The sequence below is a fragment of the Engystomops pustulosus genome, chromosome 2, assembly GCF_040894005.1.
Source record: "Engystomops pustulosus chromosome 2, aEngPut4.maternal, whole genome shotgun sequence".
In the NCBI taxonomy this organism is placed as follows: Eukaryota; Metazoa; Chordata; class Amphibia; order Anura; family Leptodactylidae; genus Engystomops; species Engystomops pustulosus.
This window is the reverse complement of record NC_092412.1, coordinates 195,569,946-195,589,564: the sequence shown is the minus strand read 5'-3', so window position 1 is coordinate 195,589,564 and position 19,619 is coordinate 195,569,946. Positions and strand designations below refer to the sequence as shown.

The 19,619-nt window shown below is 39.6% G+C and overlaps 1 protein-coding gene and 1 long non-coding RNA gene across 2 annotated transcripts in view; one reads left to right on the top strand and one right to left on the bottom strand.

Moving 5' to 3' along the window:
- LOC140119084 (uncharacterized) overlaps positions 1–19,619 on the bottom strand; it is a 141,826-nt gene that overhangs the window by 86,961 nt on the left and 35,246 nt on the right. The window lies entirely within an intron of this gene.
- Positions 8,059–19,619, top strand: part of ADORA1 (adenosine A1 receptor) — a 66,643-nt gene continuing 55,082 nt past the window's right edge. The window contains exons 1-2 of the mRNA XM_072137726.1: positions 8,059–8,318; positions 14,450–14,821. Of these exons, the coding sequence (XP_071993827.1) occupies positions 14,487–14,821 (335 nt within the window). The 5' untranslated portion in view covers positions 8,059–8,318; positions 14,450–14,486. The remainder of the gene's footprint in view (positions 8,319–14,449; positions 14,822–19,619) is intronic.

Genomic DNA, 19,619 nt, shown 5'->3' with positions numbered 1-19,619 from the left:
CCAGCTGGCATCATCACTAACAATTGTCCACGGAGCAGAAAGACGCAGAAGTGTTTAGCACCTGATCCACCAGCACCCGTCCCCCCAAGGGGTGGGGGTATGGAAGGCAGTCAGGTCCTGCAGGCAACTTTTTTTAAAAATAAAAACTTGCTTGCCTCTTTGCCCACCCCCCTTCAAAGGGCTGCGCTAGACACTGTGTTCACGGTGTCAATTGGTAAATACCGCCCTGACTGTTTAGTAGGTGTCTTAGCTAATTTTCAACATCAAAGGAGTTTTTCACAATGGAGAACCAACTTCTTATTCGGAGATGGAGGAGATTGAAAGGGAAGATTGGAGAATGGGAATTTCTCCATGATTCTGACAACATAATATTATACAGATAACACCAAATGCGGGTATAAACCCTTTAAATTCCCATTTTCTGTTTTAGATTACTCGTAATGTTTCTCATATTCTTCAACTACTTTAGACAATTTTCTCAGGAAATGACATACAGTGTATGCTTTTCATTAATATAAACCCTTGCTCATTAAGGTACAGAACACACAGCTGCCAGTATTTGGATGGCTGGAGAATAACTGAACCAATGTTCAGATGACTAACACTTTTTAGACCTTCCTAATGTAGCTATGTGACTAAAAGGAATGACATCATTTTATAAAATTGCTTTAGTATTGGAAGAGTTATAGTGGCGTCAATGCCATTTGACTAAGGCTCTGTTCTCAACTTGTCGTATAGTAAGGGTAAACCTTGTAAATATTCCCCAGTGTATACCTCTTTTGGCTCACACTATAAGAACTTCCACAATGGGGCTATATGTAGTGACAAAAAGGAATTAGGTTAAGGCAGAGAGGTATAGAAAGAGTTTAAGTGTCCTCTATACCTTTGGACTAAGGCTCAATTCACAGCTCGTCAGAGCCTCATCCCCATTGTAAATATCCCCTATTGTACCTCCATTAGCCACTGGCTTGTACCTCCACAAGCCACTAACTTGTATTTTCATCCTAACAAGTTAAATATTGTATAACCATCCTATTGGACCATTCATACTGACCTTCATTAAACTTTTGGTGCTGCTCTTTTCCATGGGTAGAGGTGTTCACATTGTAGAAACACCAAGCAATGGATCCATCACAGTATAGAGGAGCCCTGTAGATGACTGCAAGAGGCCCCATCTGTTTGTGAGTAAATTAGGAGGCATTTTCTCCAAAGTTCAATTATGTGCCAGTATGTGTATGTATTTATTTATTCATTAGTTACTTTAGGTTGGAAAATATTTTTGTCTAAAGCATTTTACAATGATGTTGCCCATCTTATTTCCCCACATCCCAGAATGTTTTTTATGCTCCATTCCTCCTTTTATAAACTCCTAGATGTAGATTTGTGACGTTTATTTATTTGGTGGTCCACATATTCAGCAACTTATTCTTTGAGGGGAAAAATAGGTTGGAGTTGGTTTGGGGACATTTATCAAGGCTTGTACCAGGAGTTGTGTATTTACCTTAAAAAACCATGGGAGGTGCTGGCCAGGTGTATGGGTCAGCATGAGTATTCCCGACCTGTGTCTGTGCTTTAGCATGGCACGCTGTAGTTCAGGCACAACTTCACTCCCTAAAAATATTATTTGCATCACTGTAAAATTTTCCAAGTTACATTTCTTCCAGTTCTCTCTCTCTCTCTATATATATATATAATATAAACTGAAAATTATATGAAGGGAGATATTTGATTTTAAATCATGAATACCGTATATTTATTTTTACATAAATGGCTGCTATATTTCATGCATTACTGAGTTACCCACTGAGTAAGATATTGCTTGGCAGAATGAAGCATTAGCACTTTGTGTAGAAATGCAATGGATGTGTAATAAGGAGTTGGATGAGTAATGAAGCATATCAGAGTATACTGTGCAGGGGTCCATGCACTGAACACTTATCACAGCTTATAATTGTTAGAACCCAGCACAGCGTTCACATCTATCTAAAGAAGCAAATACAAAACTAGATGAATTGGTTAAGACTATTTTTTCATTGCTTAAGTGATCAAAGCTCCTACTAGGAACAAAGCGTCCTAAGAATAAACCATGAACAACATAGTGAGAGGTAAAAACAAGGTGACTTGACAGTGATGGATGACCCTTTAAAGAGATGGCAGGTGTGACAACCCAGAAAACTTCTCAATGGAGTGTATTTAATCTTCTCAGTTTACAGTAGATGTTAAACGTTAACAGGACCGTCCCATTCTATCTACAAGAAACAGTAACAGATGAATGAATTACTCGACATCAAGCTCTAGATCTGTATTTTTTATTTCATGGGCCTTTCACCTAAAGAGAAGAAACAAACTCACAAGTAAATACAGTCCTTCAATTGTCAATGTATAAAGAGTTATAATATTACATTTATATGGAATTTATGGAATAGCTACTGATAATTACTATAACAGCTGCAGTAGACTAAATTTAAAGGGAACCTGTCATTAGGAGCCCTTTTACTGGGTCGCCCATGTACCCATAGTGTAAACATTGCCGAAGAGTTTTTATAGTAAAACTGGCTTATTCCGCCAGTGAGGAGTGGGGCAGACATGTATGAAGTCCTGACAGGGAAGCAAGCGGTGGCGGAAATATGGGGGACACAGGAGGTTTTTTAATTTGAAATCGATGCATTTGCTGAGTGGTTTCCTCAGGGTGGGTAGGAGACCGCTCCTCATTGGCCACTCCCATGGGACTAGGGACACAGCTCTGTATACAGAAAGGTAAACTTTGATCTAACTTAACTTTTTTGTGGAAAAAGACAGTTTTATTATAAAAAAAACTCTTTGGCATTGTGTACACTATTCTCTATGGGGACATGGGGAAGCCAGAAAAAAAGATTCCTGATGACAGGTTCCCTTTAAAGAGGACCTATCATTTTTTATGTCTGTTTTAGTACAAATTGGGGCACATTTACTTACCTGTCTGACAGAGTTCACCGAAAGTGCATTATCCCATGTTAGTGCACTGTGCCGTGATTCACTAAGATTTTGTATTTCCTGCATGTTTCGCCTCCCCGCTCAGGCCCGACAGAGCTCACCATGTTTTAAGTGCATGGAAGTGCATTTCATAGCGGCACAATATGAAAGTTAAACCCCTCACTCAGTCAGAATCAGTCGGGTCGTCCCACGGCACGCCCCCCCCCCATTTTGTGTCGCATGGAAGCCAGCGCAGCTATGACAAAAAAAACTACATGTTAAATTACATGTCCAAGCTGTGCAAAGTCTGACACAAGTGCAGAGTGGGACCCTTAGTAAATGAGCCCAACTGTCTTATGGTTATTTTATGTACTGTGTGTTGCCAGTTTGGGTTGTGTCAGCACCAGCAGAGTGTATATTACACCCCAACTAGATCTCAAGGGGTAGTTTACTGAGAGATCATAGATTCTCTTGAAGATCCCAACCGGCTATCCTAAATTCATAAACGTTTGCTCATAGGGTTATTCCCATAGTGGTTGAGGATAGGTAGACATGCATGGCTCTCTTCTTTCATAGGAGTATAGCTGATTCTCAGCAGGGAGGCCATCAGCAGCCCACCACTTATGAGCTGCTGGCACCGCCATACACAACCCCCATAGTGAATTCAAATATACACTCACCGGCCACTTTATTAGGTACACCTGTCCAACTGCTCGTTAACACTTAATTTCTAATCAGCCAATCACATGGCGGCAACTCAGTGCATTTAGGCATGTAGACATGGTCAAGACAATCTCCTGCAGTTCAAACCGAGCATCAGTATGGGGAGAAAAGGTGATTTGAGTGCCTTTGAACGTGGCATGGTTGTTGGTGCCAGAAGGGCTGGTCTGAGTATTTCAGAAACTGCTGATCTACTGGGATTTTCACGCACAACCATCTCTAGGGTTTACAGAGAATGGCCCGAAAAAGAAAAAACATCCAGTGAGCGGCAGTTCTGTGGGTGGAAATGCCTTGTTGATGCCAGAGGTTAGAGGAGAATGGGCAGACTGGTTCGAGCTGATAGAAAGGCAACAGTGACTCAAATCGCCACCCATTACAACCAAGGTAGGCAGAAGAGCATCTCTGAACGCACAGTACGTCGAACTTTGAGGCAGATGGGCTACAGCAGCAGAAGACCACAACGGGTGCCACTCCTTTTAGCTAAGAACAGGAAACTGAGGCTACAATTTGCACAAGCTCATCGAAATTGGACAGTAGAAGATTGGAAAAACGTTGCCTGGTCTTATGAGTCTCGATTTCTGCTGCGACATTCGGATGGTAGGGTTAGAATTTGGCGTCAACAACATGAAAGCATGGATCCATCCTGCCTTGTATCAACGGTTCAGGCTGGTGGTGGTGGTGTCATGGTGTGGGGAATATTTTCTTGGCACTCTTTGGGCCCCTTGGTACCAATTGAGCATCGTTGCAACGCCACAGCCTACCTGAGTATTGTTGCTGACCATGTCCATCCCTTTATGACCACAATGTACCCAACATCTGATGGCTACTTTCAGCAGGATAATGCGCCATGTCATAAAGCTGGAATCATCTCAGACTGGTTTCTTGAACATGACAATGAGTTCACTGTACTCAAATAGAGCATCTTTGGGATGTGGTGGAACGGGAGATTCGCATCATGGATGTGCAGCCGACAAATCTGCGGCAACTGTGTGATGCCATCATGTCAATATGGACCAAAATCTCTGAGGAATGCTTCCAGCACCTTGTTAAATCTATGCCACGAAGAATTTAGGCAGTTCTGAAGGCAAAAGGGGGTCCAACCTGTTACTAGCATGGTGTACCTAATAAAGTGGCCGGTGAGTGTACATTTATAATGATCCATGTTTGGCCAGACACTCTGACATTTCTTTTTATAAATATGCATATGAGGCTGTTAGTGCACCTCCATGGCATGCTTTCACCTTCCCGTTCTAACCCAGCAACACCAAATCCATCGCCTCTTTAATCCCCTCTTCATTCGTCCCAACATATCTCTTCTGGTGGGAACTCCCGAAGTGCCTGGTACATGTGCACTGAACCAATGCTAGACTTACTCAGTAACCAGTAAAGTGGTGAACCAAGCTTGGTTCTGAGAATTGCATAAAGAATTACAATATTTTCTTAATTTCACATAAGTCGATTTCTGTAGTCTTTAATTATGTGTAGACTTGGATTATGAGCTGTTGTGGATTATGAGTAGTATTGGATTGTTTCTATTCTTGAATTATCTGTAATCATTAGAGATGAGCGAGTATACTCATCTGAGCTTGATGCTCGTTCGAGTATTAGCGTACTTGAAACGGCTTGTTGCTCGATCGAGTATCTCGCTGGCTCAAGATTGAGCATTTACTTAACGAAACACAGTGAAGAACAGTGAAGAATACAATGAAAACAGTGAATACAGTGAACACAGGATCATTTAAGTGAAGAACACAGTGAAGAACACATTGCAGATGTTCCGTACATCTGCTAACTTATCCGAAGACACGCGTGCCGAACGGTGTTCTTCACAATAGTATGTGAAGAACAATATGTGTGAAGAACACATTGCAGATGTGTTCTTTCAGTGAAAACATCTGCAAACATCTGTGTTCTTCTTTAGTGTTCTTTCAATGTGTTATTTCAGTGAAAAATGTTCGAGTCTCCCATTGACTTCAATGGGGTTCGTTATTCGATACGAGCACTCGAGCATCGGGAAAAGTTCAACCTGAGTAACGAGCACTCGAGCATTTTAGTGCTCTCTTATCTCTAGTAATCATAGATTATGTGCAGTCTTGGATTATCTGTAGTCTTGCATTATGTGCAGTCTTGTATAGTCTTGGATTATAAATCGTTTTGGATTATTATTAGCCTTTGATTATCCACAGTCTTGAATTATGTAGAGTCTTGGAACATACTATTGAAAAGTTTTTGTCTTGGTATGGGTTTTCTTCTCTCTCTTTGTTTGTACTGCAGTTAATCCATAATTGTATTATTTTTGCCTTTATGTGTTGTTTTATTTATATTTAATAGAATACATTATTTTTGTGATCATGAAAGTTCTTTAGGGAACCTTCACATGTGTTTCGTATGATGATGCGTTGATATATGTTGAGCTTGAGAAGCCACTAGCTGGGCTCACCTTAATGCACTTGGCTATCATGTAGTCACTTAATTCAGTAGATGCATTAATATTGCCATTGCCTCATTCATGTGATAGCACTCCTTGAGCACTATGTATCATAGTATCATAGTATATAAGGCTGGAAGGAGACGCAAGTCCATCAAGTCCAACCTTTAAGAATTAAATAAATGTTTTATCCCCATAACCCGTGATGTAGGCTGGAAAAGAATGCAAAAGTCAGTTAATCCACTTCTGAGTTCCCAATGGCAAAAAAATAGAAGAACAATGCAAGAAGAGCATATGGGTCCCTTCTTATCCCATATGTTTTCATAGAGTATGAGCTGTATGTCTCTCAAAATCACATATATACAACCTGTTACATTTGCATATGATTTTATAGAAAGCAGCAAGCAGATTTAGGATGATTATTTGCCCCACTCCTATCCTAATTGACCCATATGGAACTCCACAGGTTGCACCAAATTTATGTCCCCATCTGTGTCTTCCCATTGCAGTCCTGCTAACTTGAAGAAGTAGAAGCTTTAGAGGGGTTGGCAACTCTTTTACATAAGTTATCCATGTACCATTACTTCCATATGGATGATTTCCGAATGTTCATCAAGTGATTCAGCAGTCCTGCTGCTTACTTTTGTACTGTGTGCAGACCCTCTTTGCTTCTTTCTTTACATCTCTGATGAATAGTAGGAGTTGTACCAGGAGAGTTATGACTCATCCTGCTCCCTTCTCCTCCTCTCTTTCTGTCTCTGTCAGAAAGAATGGACAGTGAAAAGAGAGACACAGTGGGAGACACCATGAGGATGGCCCAGAGCAGTGAGAGGGCATAAGCTGTTTATATATGTAGAGGCAGCGTGGTGAGTACAGGGAAAGGCTGAAGCTATCAAAGGAGGCAAGGCATGTCTAATAGAAAAGATTTATTGAAAAGTGAGCAACCTCTTTGAAGTGAAGCTGTCATGTTAAAATGCTATCTGGTCTACCAGCATCATGTTCCATCATAGAAAGAGGCAAGTTGATTTCACAATTTCATGACATCCATGCTCATTCAGTACTTAGTCCAGTAGGTGGTAATAATAAGTGACATCACCAAATGGGCTCTTAAATACAGAAAGAAATATTAGGGTTCAGTTTCCCAGGACCCTTTCCACATCTATAACTTAGACTTCCCCTTGTACTCTTAAAAGAACCAAACACTGTATGAATACTTCCATAAGCTGTAAAATTTGTCACAGTGCCCCTGCCTGTAATGAATTAACAGGACTACCTAATGAGCCCAAATTGTGTGACTCCTATAGGCACTGCAGTGAATTATATTAGTTGTCTTCACAGAAATATTTTTGCAGAGCCAAAACGGTACTGGACGGGACCAGTATAACAATGCATATTTTGGTGAGATAACCCAATTTATTAAACATTACATGTTTAAAAGACTTTTTATATAATATAGAAAATTCATTTAATATGCTGTATAGATATCATGACAATGCATAAAATCATATAAAGAGGAGTAATTTATAGTAAATTTTCCATAGTCATGATATAAACACTAATTCTGCATGTCAATGGCTGGGCACTTTATCCTGCCTTCCCCACAAGACGCTGATAAAAAATTAATACCCTAGCACTACATTTAGATTATTGTATTGCTGCAGTATGCAATTTTCATAAGCATAATGCAGCAAAGCAGATTTATGTCCACTGGCAGTATAGTAATTTGGTGTTAGATTTCTGTACATGTGCCAACTCCATACCATAAGTATAGGAAATATTCATGTAAGAGCATACACTGAACCTGTGCTGGGGATTTCCAATGCACAGAAAGGTAATGGGTTAACTGAAAATGTTTAGTAACCATGCCAATGATATATGTATCCACTCCTCCCTGGTTTATGCAGGTTAAAACCCCCTGTTTTGCAGGATACTATCCCTTTAAGCAAATCTCTGGAGACTAGTACTGAGGATCATGTGATTACTGATTGATTGCAACACTGTTGGAAGCTGGTAAAAAGCAGCAATAGCAGAGTAAGCAGAGGTAAAGGCAGGGGAGGAATGTGTGCATTTTGGATGACACCCTACACTGCAGAGTGCATTGGACTGGGGAGACACTGCAGCACCTCTTCAAGGGCAGCAGGAGGGATGCTCTGCACTGGGAATAATGCAGAGTATGAAAGGTATTGACGATGCCCTGCTGGCTTATCATACAGACATGGTAAGTATCTATTGAATGTTGTCTTCATGCATTGAGTCTATGAATGGCATTGCTGTATGTGTCAGTGTACAGGACAGATAACTAGACTGTCACTGGTGAATTGCACACCTCAGATGACAGGCTTCCTTTTGTCTTTCTTTCTCCATGGCAGCTGTGTCCTGTCTATAGGAATAATGTTCTCTCCTACTGTGGGCAGGATTGTATATTAGACACGTACTGTATGACTGTATCATTGTGCTGTAGATGGAGCTGAGTGGTGTTATTACTTTTTGCAATGTTTTGTAAACACTTGTCATTTTGTAACAATCACTTAGAACACATAGGGGACAATAAGCTGCACATGTGGAGGTAAGGAGAGGAGCAGGCAGGTGTATGGCTGAATGGAGACCGTGATGACCCCTGCTGCCTGCATAGGACACATGTGTGAACCTTGTGATAATATAGTCCTGTGTGTGTGTATATATAGTATGTGATATCAGAGAGGTGACAGCGCAAGATAACTCGTGTCCTTACTGCTGTTTCTAGAGATTAGCAGCCCAGCTAGGGACAATGACGTCATTGCAGCATGTACAGTATGCATACTATACATGTAACACTACTACATGTGCAGAGATGGAACCGCAATACAAGAAGACATAAAATGATTTTTCCTATTTATTAACAATAGCCCTTTCTACCATGGTTGTTCTCTATGCCCCTCTGTATATAACCTTCTTCTCTCTACTGAGTTTATAGTAGTCATTACATATTATTGGATAATGTCAAGTTTCATTAAGCTTTTTTTTTCCAAAGGGGAATGTGCATTATCTAATTGTGTGTATTTATAAGATAAAATGCCAAGCAATACACAGAGACTCAGATGTAAAATCTGTCACTATGTCCTTCTCTGCACAATATTCTTTATGTCACAGAACGCTGGGATAGCATACAATGGGCGCTATTAAGCTGTCACAAGTATGAATGGCCTGTATCATTATCTAGAACCCCAGGCTGTCAATAAAAACAACAACTCTTAATTGGACATACATTGCTTGATGAAGTAGTATACTGTCACATAACTAGTTAAAAATTGGTTAATGCTGGATTGTAATGGCATTGTAGTATGTTGGAGTCTGGTGTTATGACAATAAATGTATTTTTATATTTAACTATTCTTTAGTATTATTATTTTGTATTATTTTGTATTATTATATTACACTATACCTTTCCTGACAAATTCAATTCCCACAGAAGATCTATGTGATTAATGCAGAAACCGAATACAGAATTTCTCTGATTAAAATGACACCCTGTCGCCGTATAAGCCATTCAATTATGATCACACTGCTAGAAGTAAAACTGGAGCTGCCTATTGACTAATGTGTCTTCATGATCAGTAATCTAGTGGCATCTAGTAGTAGACAAGTGATCACAAACCTGAAAACAAAGCTCACAATGATCACTACAGACTCGGAACCTTTACAGCATAGTAATGCTGTAAAGGATGAGTATAGATTTAAGTTTAATTAACTGTATGTATGATTTGGCAGGAATATTGCACATCTCTGTACAGATGAGGACCATTCGGAATATGCAAGTAGCATGGGCAAGTCATTGTCCCCGACCCTTTCCCACTGCTTGATCGGCTACATATTATTACAGCTTGAAAGAATAATGTAGTCATTTAGTTTATTTACAGTACATGATGTGGCTCATGTTTTACCTATCCTCTCAGGTCTTGAATTCAGACCTGTGTGCTGCTTCCATTCATCTATTCCGGCTCATCTCCTCTGACCCTAGCTGCCTTCTGCTCACTCAGAGAGGACGTTTACATAAATGATCGTGTCAGAAAGAGAAGTGATTTCTGCAATCCTTTTAAAAGGAGAACTTCAATTACTTTGATTGTTTGTTGTAATGTACAGGCGGTCCCCGGGTTACGTACAGGATAGGTTCTGTAGGTTTGTTCTTATGTTGAATTTTTATGCAAGTCAGACATATATATTTTATAAAATTGTAACTCCAGCCAAAAATGTTTTGTTCTCTGTGGCAATTGGAGTTTAACCATATTGGGTTGTCATAAGAACCAGAAATAGCAACAATAAATCTTAAATGGATAACTGTGATAACTGTTATAGCTGATCAGTGTAGTCTATGGCTAACGTACAGTAAAGTAACTAGGGGTCGTCTGTAAGTTGGATGTTCTTAAGTGTGAGACCGCCTGTATAGTCTTTTGATTCCTTACAAACTAGTTGAGTTATTTGGTTAAAAAATGGTTATTTTTAAAAGTCAATATTTCACAATGTAACTTTTTTTGCTTCTAACATTAAGTAAAGAAAAAAGTAGGTTTGTTGCAGCCAGGAATGTGCTAATGTGCTCTAAAATATGCTGTTGGCGCCTAACTTAGTTTATTTTTATTTAATAGAAACTTTTTTTTTTAGGTGTGTCCACATGGGTCAGATAAGATAGCCATTTGGTTCAGATTCCAAATTTACATAATGACAATTTATGCTGTACATTTTATCCTTAGAATAGCATATGCTGAGTACTGAATACACTCATTTGATTTGGTAAGTAGTTTGGCTCAAAATCAAAGAAAGATCTAATTTAGAAAGGATGTATGGACATGCCTAAAGCACGCTTACCAGCAAATCCACAATTTTAAAGTTAAAATAAAGCCTTGTTCGTACTGTTCGCCTGAGGTGGATTTTCTTGACGTCGCCTGGCTTCTAAAGCTGCACAATGTCCAGTCTGCGGGGCTGGTCCGATATACAGAAGGCCTTACACTTTGTCTCATCCTCTTCCTACAGCACTCTCATGCCTCTGTAAGCTCATAGCAGCAGAGAAAGTTTCAGCAAAAAGTGGGGATAGGGGCTGGGGGGAGGGCTCCTGCACAATGTAACAGTCTATCTTAAAGAGGACCTGTCACCTAAATTTTCGGCACTAGGAGCTGCTTACTAAAGTAAGCAGCTCCTAGTGCTTGATCAAACGCTGCAGTGTTATAGTGATAGCGTTACCAAAACCTCCAGTAACGCTATCAAACACTGCGGCGGGGTACAGTGTAATCATCGGACAGCAAAGCTTCATGAGGGGGCGGTCCGAGGTGCTGCCTCTTCCCCGGACTGCCCCGTTAGCTCCATAGGGCGGCAGTCCCTGCCCCTAGCCACGCCCCAACCCCGCCCCCTCATGGATACGTCGGACAGCTTTGCGAGCTGTCCGACAATTACATCCTAACGCTATCACTCTAACACTGGGGCGTTTGATCGAGCTCCTAGTGCCGATAAATTGGGTGACAGGTCCTCTGTAAGCTAGAACATGGGAGGTCAGAAAACACCCCCCCAGAGCCCTTTAGGTCTATTAGCATAATTTTGAAAGTTGATATTAGAAGGAAGGAAGCCATGGATAACAAAAAAGATTACCACATTATGAGTAATTGTCCCAGGTGTATCCATGCTTAATTTTTGATAGATTTCCTTTAAACGTAAAGGGTCATGCTCAGTTGAACCCTTTTTTTAAATTTTTTTTAAAGGAGTTGTCTACTTTAAGCACATAAACAGAAAATATTTATTGTCTTTGTAAGGAATATTAATAACATTTTCATCAGCATGAAATTTGCAAACACTTTTTTTTTTTTTTTTTTTACTTCCAGAAATTATATAAGATAACAAGTCTCTGGGCAAGTAGAATTCAGTATGCAAACCCTTATGCAAAATGCAATACACTTGGCACAATGAGGGTTTACATTTGGTTTTCCCTCATGAAAATCCAGAATGTGTATAAGCCTAATGTTATCTACACAAGTAACATATTGCATGCGGATTAGTTGCATGGTAAATCTGCAACATTATTTTTATAGCACAGATCACCGTTGTTCTGAATATGTCCATATGCTGCTTCAATTGTAACTATTTCTGAAGGCCACTTCAGACAAGACATGGAAGAGAAAAAAGGGCTACTCTATTAATCAAATAGTCAAATGTAAAGGTTGTAAAAAATGTCAGCTATGTCACAAGTTGAGACAGTTTAAATACCCTTAGGGGTTCTTAGTTGAGATTTCCTCAATTAGATTGTTATGTGGATTAGATGATTTTGTTACTAGAATGGACTTAAAGGACATTTTGCCTCAGTTTTACTGAAGGTAGATGTGTAGTACAAACCAGTTCCTGAGGAACAGTTCTTCTCAGGACTTCTCTAACTCTATATGGCGCAGTTACTGCAGTATAGTACTTCAGAGTGCCTGGTCTTATAATTTAGTTACACTTCCAGTCCGGTCCAGTCACTGATGTTACCTGCTCTATGCACTGTGGATAGGCGGGGACCAGGTGGGACTTTTATCAGTAGGGGGAGTGAATAATATATGAGACAAGGCACTTCAGAGTGCCCCACACTGATTAGAGTAATTTATTATATATCCTAAATTGCAGGATTATAGTACGTCCTGAGGAACATTTTTCCTCAGGAACAGGTTAGTAGGACTTGGCTACCGTTACTAAAAATGATGGTAATTGCCCTTAAATCGAGTGTTGTTTTTTAAAATTCTTTAAAATGTGGATTATGGGTTTCACATTGTAGTAAAATTTAATTTCAGAACAAATCAGACAATTCCTGGCAGTTTGCTAGGAATTACTATTATTTCATGGCTGTATGGAAGAAAACTGGTGTACAAGCCCTAATACATCCACCCCACGGAATGGGATGTGGAGATTGTTCGGACAATTATTGCAGGGCATTTCTACAATCCCACCAATAGTCATTTAATCTATGCAGTCTATTTCTTGTTTAATTTCCTCTCTGTGCTGATGAAAATAAATCTAGCTGCTGTGAATCACTCCGCCCCCCACCCCCTTTATCCCTTATGCATAGTGATTCCTTGTAATGTGACTCCATTGTGAGCTTCAGTAGATATTTGAGTAAGCCCACATGCACACACAAGCTGTTTTTGCCCATCAGCTCTGATGTAGTCACCTAGTAATGCAGACCTCTCCCAACAAGGTTTTCGTGATCCATCCAAAACAGCTAGAGCATTCCATTTTCTAAATATTGAACCATGGCTTGAACCAATAAAATCATGCCAAAACAAAAATTAGGAGTCTAAAGAATAATCCATAATATTCTGACAACCAGCAAACTTTTAGCCTTCAATTGGACATGTCTGATAGATTGATCCTTTTTTTTTTTTAATGAACTATTGTAGGAAATGCTAAGTAACTGGTTTTACAAAAATCTTTTTTGACTTTTCAGCAAAATAAAGTTGCAAATACATTGCAGACCGTAACTCTTCAAATTCTAGATTTATCCAGCAGTCTAAAAACTGGAGTACAAATCCTGCCTAATGATAAATGCCCCCCACAAAATGTAACATTGTGTAAAATAATGCATATAACTGCACACAACAATAGGAATTGGAGAAATAAAAACAAAAAAAACTGCAAAAATTTTCACAATTTCATGCACTCAGTGATGGGTGGAGTCTGCACCACTTGATGGGAAAAGTGAGCACTCTGGTAAAGAAATGTCTGTACCTAATCCACCACACATTCCTGTCAATAAAATGGCTGCAGATGGAGGGTCATGTGATCTCTAACTGTCCATCTGCACAGTTTATGGACAGAAATGGCAGCTAATGACGCATTTAAAATTTCTGAATCTGGGGCTTTACTTTACATATCATGTAAATGATGCTGAACTTTTTATTTCAGGTAAATTACCTCTTTCACATTGGCGTTTGGTGCTCAGCTTTAGTGGCGCATTTGTTGCGTTTTGTCTCCGTTGTGTCTCAGTTTTTCTCCAAACAAAGAACTGAAGGTTTAATGTTGCTTTGAAAACCTTACACCTGGTCTTTCAGCCTCATTGGTAAAAAAAAAGGATGATTTATTGCCTACCATGATCCACATCTAATTATTATTTTTTTCCCCATGGACAACAGAATCTGTGAAAATAAGCCAATGTGAAAACGCCCATAGTAATGAATAGCTTTGGGAAGCATCCGTGGAAATCACTGAACCATGGGCGTGAAAAATGCCAATGGGAAAGAGCCCTAACCCAGACTACAATAAAGCTGAACTAAAGTGTTCAACCCCTATTAGTTATCGTAAATTAAATTGTCTAGTAATTTTCAAACTGCCGTTCTTCAATGTGATGTCCTCTTTTTTCAGGTTCAGGAATAACAATCGTTTTCTGCACTGAAACAGCATGGGCACCTCGGTCTCACTAGCTGTCTACATTGTCATCGAAGTACTTATTGCCCTGGTTTCTGTGCTCGGGAATATACTGGTGATCTGGGCGGTGATTGTGAACCAAGCACTTCGAGACACCACTTTTTTCTTCATTGTGTCCCTTGCTGTGGCTGATATTGCAGTAGGAGCACTGGTCATCCCTTTAGCCATAATAATCAGTATTGGACTGGAGACTGAATTCTATAGCTGCCTGATGGTGGCCTGTATTATGCTGATCCTTACTCAGAGCTCCATACTTGCACTACTAGCTATTGCCGTGGACCGGTATCTTCGAGTCAAGATCCCAACAAGGTTAGTAGCTTTAGCTTTTTGTTTCTACAGTGTTTTAAACAGAATGGTTTTTCAACAATAAAGGACCTTCCTTGACTGGATTTTCCTTTCCAAGTATTATACAGTAGATCCTTTATAGAATTTATGATTCATTTTTATGCCTGATTGAAGGAATGATGGGGAAGTGGTGCATGTCTTTATTATACAATGGTGTCACCACCACTAGATCTTGTCTTGGGTATTCTGCTTGAAGCTTGCTTTTAAAAGCATGTGTGTGTTTTTGTTTTTTTTTTTTTTGGCAATTTTTTTTCCCCTCTTATGCTATAGCTAATATACTTGAGTTTAAAAAGGTATTCAGGGTGTCTAGTTAATTTTACAACTTCTGTTTTAAACATTCAGATATTCTTAAGGCACTAACATGTATATTCACACTTTTATTCTAGTGGTTGTCATGACGACTAAAACTGTCATGCCTTTTAGACTACTTCTCTGTAGGGACAATGTTGGAAACGCTGCTCATCCCTCTCCATAAGAAACTGAGCAGTACAATATTTGGCCTGTTTTGGTCATGATGTGGCAATACATTGAGCTCATTGCATCATGACTGGGTGTAACAGACGTCTATGGGGGGCTGTGATCTGTGTGGCCAGATCATGGCCCCCAATACTGTCGTGTGCATGTAGTCTAAACAGTTTCTCCAGAATTGTCACTGCAGTGCCCAGGTTAGGGCTGGCCCCAATGCTATGTTGAGTGCATCAGGTATTGTAGAGGTTTCACCACATGTTGCTGCTCTCTGGAAGCAGTGGTAAGGCATGGTGCACCCCAATGGGAAAGAAGTCCAGAGTGTCGGGGACTGTAAGTAGCGGTTACCTTTACGGAAGCAATTTAACAACAAAGCAAGACATAGGGCTGAGTTCTTCAATCCCCTCCCTGACAGAAGAAGTGCTCAATGCTGAGGGAAGGCCTGGGTTAGCTGCCCTTTTTCTCAGAAGGCTAGTACCCTGGCCAAAGGTTAGGAACCCAAGGCAAATTATCCCTATCTCAGCTTCTTCTGGTTGTTCCGGTAGACTGGCAGGCTTCTCCTCCTGCTTTCTAACTTTAAGACAGGGACTGGGACTCTTCTCTTTTATATGCCTTTTATTTTAGCCCAAACAATGACATGGCATTCTCCCACTTGCATTTAGTCCTCATAATATTCTATAGAAGAAAGTTTCCAAAGCGGTAAACAACTACCGCTACTATAACTGTGAAAAATTACTAATTCTCTTTAAAAGATGCAGCAGAAATGTCTGTTCATTAACCCTTTCTACAGATCTATATAGATACATATATAGAGAAATATTCAAATGTCCAAAGTTCAATGCTCCTCTGATTTTAAGAGGAATACAAGCATTGACTAAAACAAACGTGTCACAAAAAGATACCTTTTCAGTATCCTGAGTCAACAAGAAGAAAGATTGTCTTAGGTCTGAGTTCTGGAATAGTTTCATGGAACCCTATTGTCTTGCCCCATTGGATTTGTATGGATGGCTCCGAGAATGACAAACAGAATTCCCTGCTCACTGTATGACCCAAAAATGTTGGAATCTCAATAATATGACACTTTTCTGATTTGTGCAGATTACTGCTTGTCTGGATGGTCATGTGACCTCTACTGAGCCATACTTTTGCTCCTTACTGTTATGTCACAAGCATAGTCCTGGCTATGAACTTAAGGGCACACCTCAGTTATGTATGTGTGTGCTTGTGGGGGGGGGGGGGGAATCGGTCACATAGTGGCAGACATCACTTATTGGGAATGGCAATGACATCTAGCAGTGTTTGACTTGCTCAGTTCCTGCCTACTATGTCCTCTCGATCTACAGAGAAAGGAAAGGAGGTGAGCAGCTAGGATGAGCCAATAGGTGTGCATGGAGCACATACATGGTGCATGGGAACAGGGCAATGGAGTAAACAGTTGTGGAGGAATTGAAAGCTTTTGGGATTTTAGGGATACAGAGAGAAAAACACGGCATGAGCACATGGTTCTGAATAGGGAAGTGAGTTGGTATTGTGCATAGGTGTTGTGTTGTGATTACTAAAAAGGCTTTGGGCATGGCAGTTGTTTCTACTGTAAGAGAAAGGAGTGCTGGTAAATGTATTGTCACAGACCACAAGCGTAAATAATGGCTGGTTGCTTTATATTTTTGGGACACCCAAAGTTATCCTAATGAACACATGGGGACCATTTTTGAATATGAGTTTGAGCCTAGAAAAACTCCCTGAATTTAATATGACTGGTAAATTATTTACCATCTTAAACATGCTGGCAAAATTACTTGTATGATTTCAAATGGCAGCATTCAGTATCTTGCCTCTGGTAAATTCTGTTTATACCATACACTGCAATAAAGGCAATAATCACCAGATTATTATTTGCAAACAATACCTCATTTTCTGGAGTTGAGAGTTCCATACAATCGCAGAGTTATTGTTTAATCAGCAGGATTTGTCAGAAAATGTATAGTCCTTATATTATTCCAACCGTTAAGTTAATAATTCAATTCCCTTCAATTAGCTTTCAGAGCTTTAATCAGGAAATGGGGATGATGAAATCTGGCTGCATTTCCATCAGATCTAGGATGGTCGTCCAGCGTGCGGCCGGTGAATATAGGAAGAAAATGCTCAACTATCATTTAATGTAATTAAGTGTGAGATTGTGTTAAATTAGTTTTGTGTAAGAGTTCATAACTGAACGCCCATGCCCTAGAGTTACTGTCAATGCAGTATTTCAGTGAAGAGCCAAAGATCCTTAAGGCTGTCATTGCTAGTCAGAGATTAATAAAAAGGTAAGGCCATTTCTGAGTAGATCGGTGAGCACTGTAGACGTTGTTCCGTTAGATAAAAGAACAGCCCTGAGGCTCCGAATGCCCTTTTTCCACTGCTTCACATGTTGCTTGTCTCTCAGCATTTGTTTATAGATTTGTGAATGTTTAATGTTCTTCTCGCCCAATCTGTTCTAGTTGGACTAAAAATAAAAAAGGACAAATGCATTTTTATATCACTTGTTTCTAAACTGCACTAAACCGAAGGCATGGTGTATAATCCTATTGAACAACCCAAGAGCAATGTACTTGCATGTTAACCCTACAAACTCACTTCCTCACACAAGAATATAAAGCATAAGTAGAGATGTTACCAAGGGCATAATATAGAGGGGATTAATAGTAGCAAGAAGTGGCAGGAGGAGCTTGTTATCAATTCAACAACACTTTATATTAGGTGGGGCCCTATCACAGACTTTGCAATGCCACATACAAATATTCGCTGTATGACCAGTTGCACAGCAATTACCCCGGTCTCCATTCAATGTAGTCCTGGATAATTTTTCTTTACCATATTTTACTGGAGACTTTCGAGAAAGTGAGATGCCATCAATGTAATGGCAATGCAGATGACTCTCGGATGCTCTGTATAGAATACTGGAATTTCATTTAATTCCTTAAAACCTCCATGCCACACTACATAGGCCTGGGTAGAGTTATTGTTTGCCCTAACCAAGGGTTGGCCTACATAAAAAAGGTTAATGGCGATGTCCCTGTTGATAAAGGAGTTAATTGTAAAATCCCTTGTGTCCTAGAGCTGTGAATCATGTGTAGCCCCTCTCTAGGCTCTAGTGATGTTATACTGAAACAGAAATTGAACGGGGTCAACTTGTGTCAAACTAATCACTTTCAGCCATTTTCTCCTCCCTTTCAATGATTGTTGCAAACTTTACTGCTGGGCTATACCACTCTACTTTCAGGATGGTGGATGCTGTTCTAATAAGGGCCTTAAATATAGACAAAAGTTCATTGCCAGGTTTTCTATCAATGTTCTCAAGAACATGGAGCCAAAGTGTCCTGGGGTCTCATACACCCATTTTTCAAAGATCTAAGAATAAAACTAAATACGGTAATACAACCGGCTATTTCAGCTTTGCCCTATTCATTGGGTCGGAATCCCCCCCCCCCCCCACAGAATGTTTTTCTAATCTCACAAAGCCACTTTAAAATATTCCTAGTGCAATACCAAACGATGGATTGTTATTCTTTGTCTGCCCTCCTCCACCTCTAACCTGAATGTCTTCCAATAATATATCAGATCAGTAAATATCAGAAGAGGGTACACAGTGAAAGACCTTCTGGGACCGTAGCTGACTGTAAATTATTTTAATATGTATAATAGTTGTATTCTTTGCTGTTATATTTATATATTGTGATCACATAAGGTCATGAGAAATGGAGACTGCATGTTCATGGGCACAAATATTCCACATCCTCCGAAAATCTACGGTATAAGGTTGGCTATTACTGTAATTTGAGCTGCACCTAATATACTGTAAAAGCAATATTAATCTTATTTCATACGTTCTCTTTGGTTGTTATTCTATTGGAAAATTAGAATTGTTTAGGAAAGATCTAGACTTGCAAGAAATGATGGCCGTCTCGGGAAAAAAATTGACATTGGTTTCAGCTTTAAAAATGTTTCCCATTATACTGTTGGTGTTGCTGATGAATTCGGAGGTTGCTGTAAAAGATCACATTCCTGTGGAAAATGTCACTTTCATTTATCTTTTAATCTGATCCTGATTTAATCAAAGACCAGCAAAATATTGATTCACCTTGTGGAAGGCCCATTAGGATTCTGCTGTGGTAGGTAATGATAAATATAATTTAGGAATTCTTCACATTCAGGTTTTTTTTTTTGTTGTTGTTGTTGTTTTTACATGTTTTATGAAGCAAAACCTACCTGTAAATAATGATGTATCTTCTGCAAACAGACCATGACTGAAAGCTGA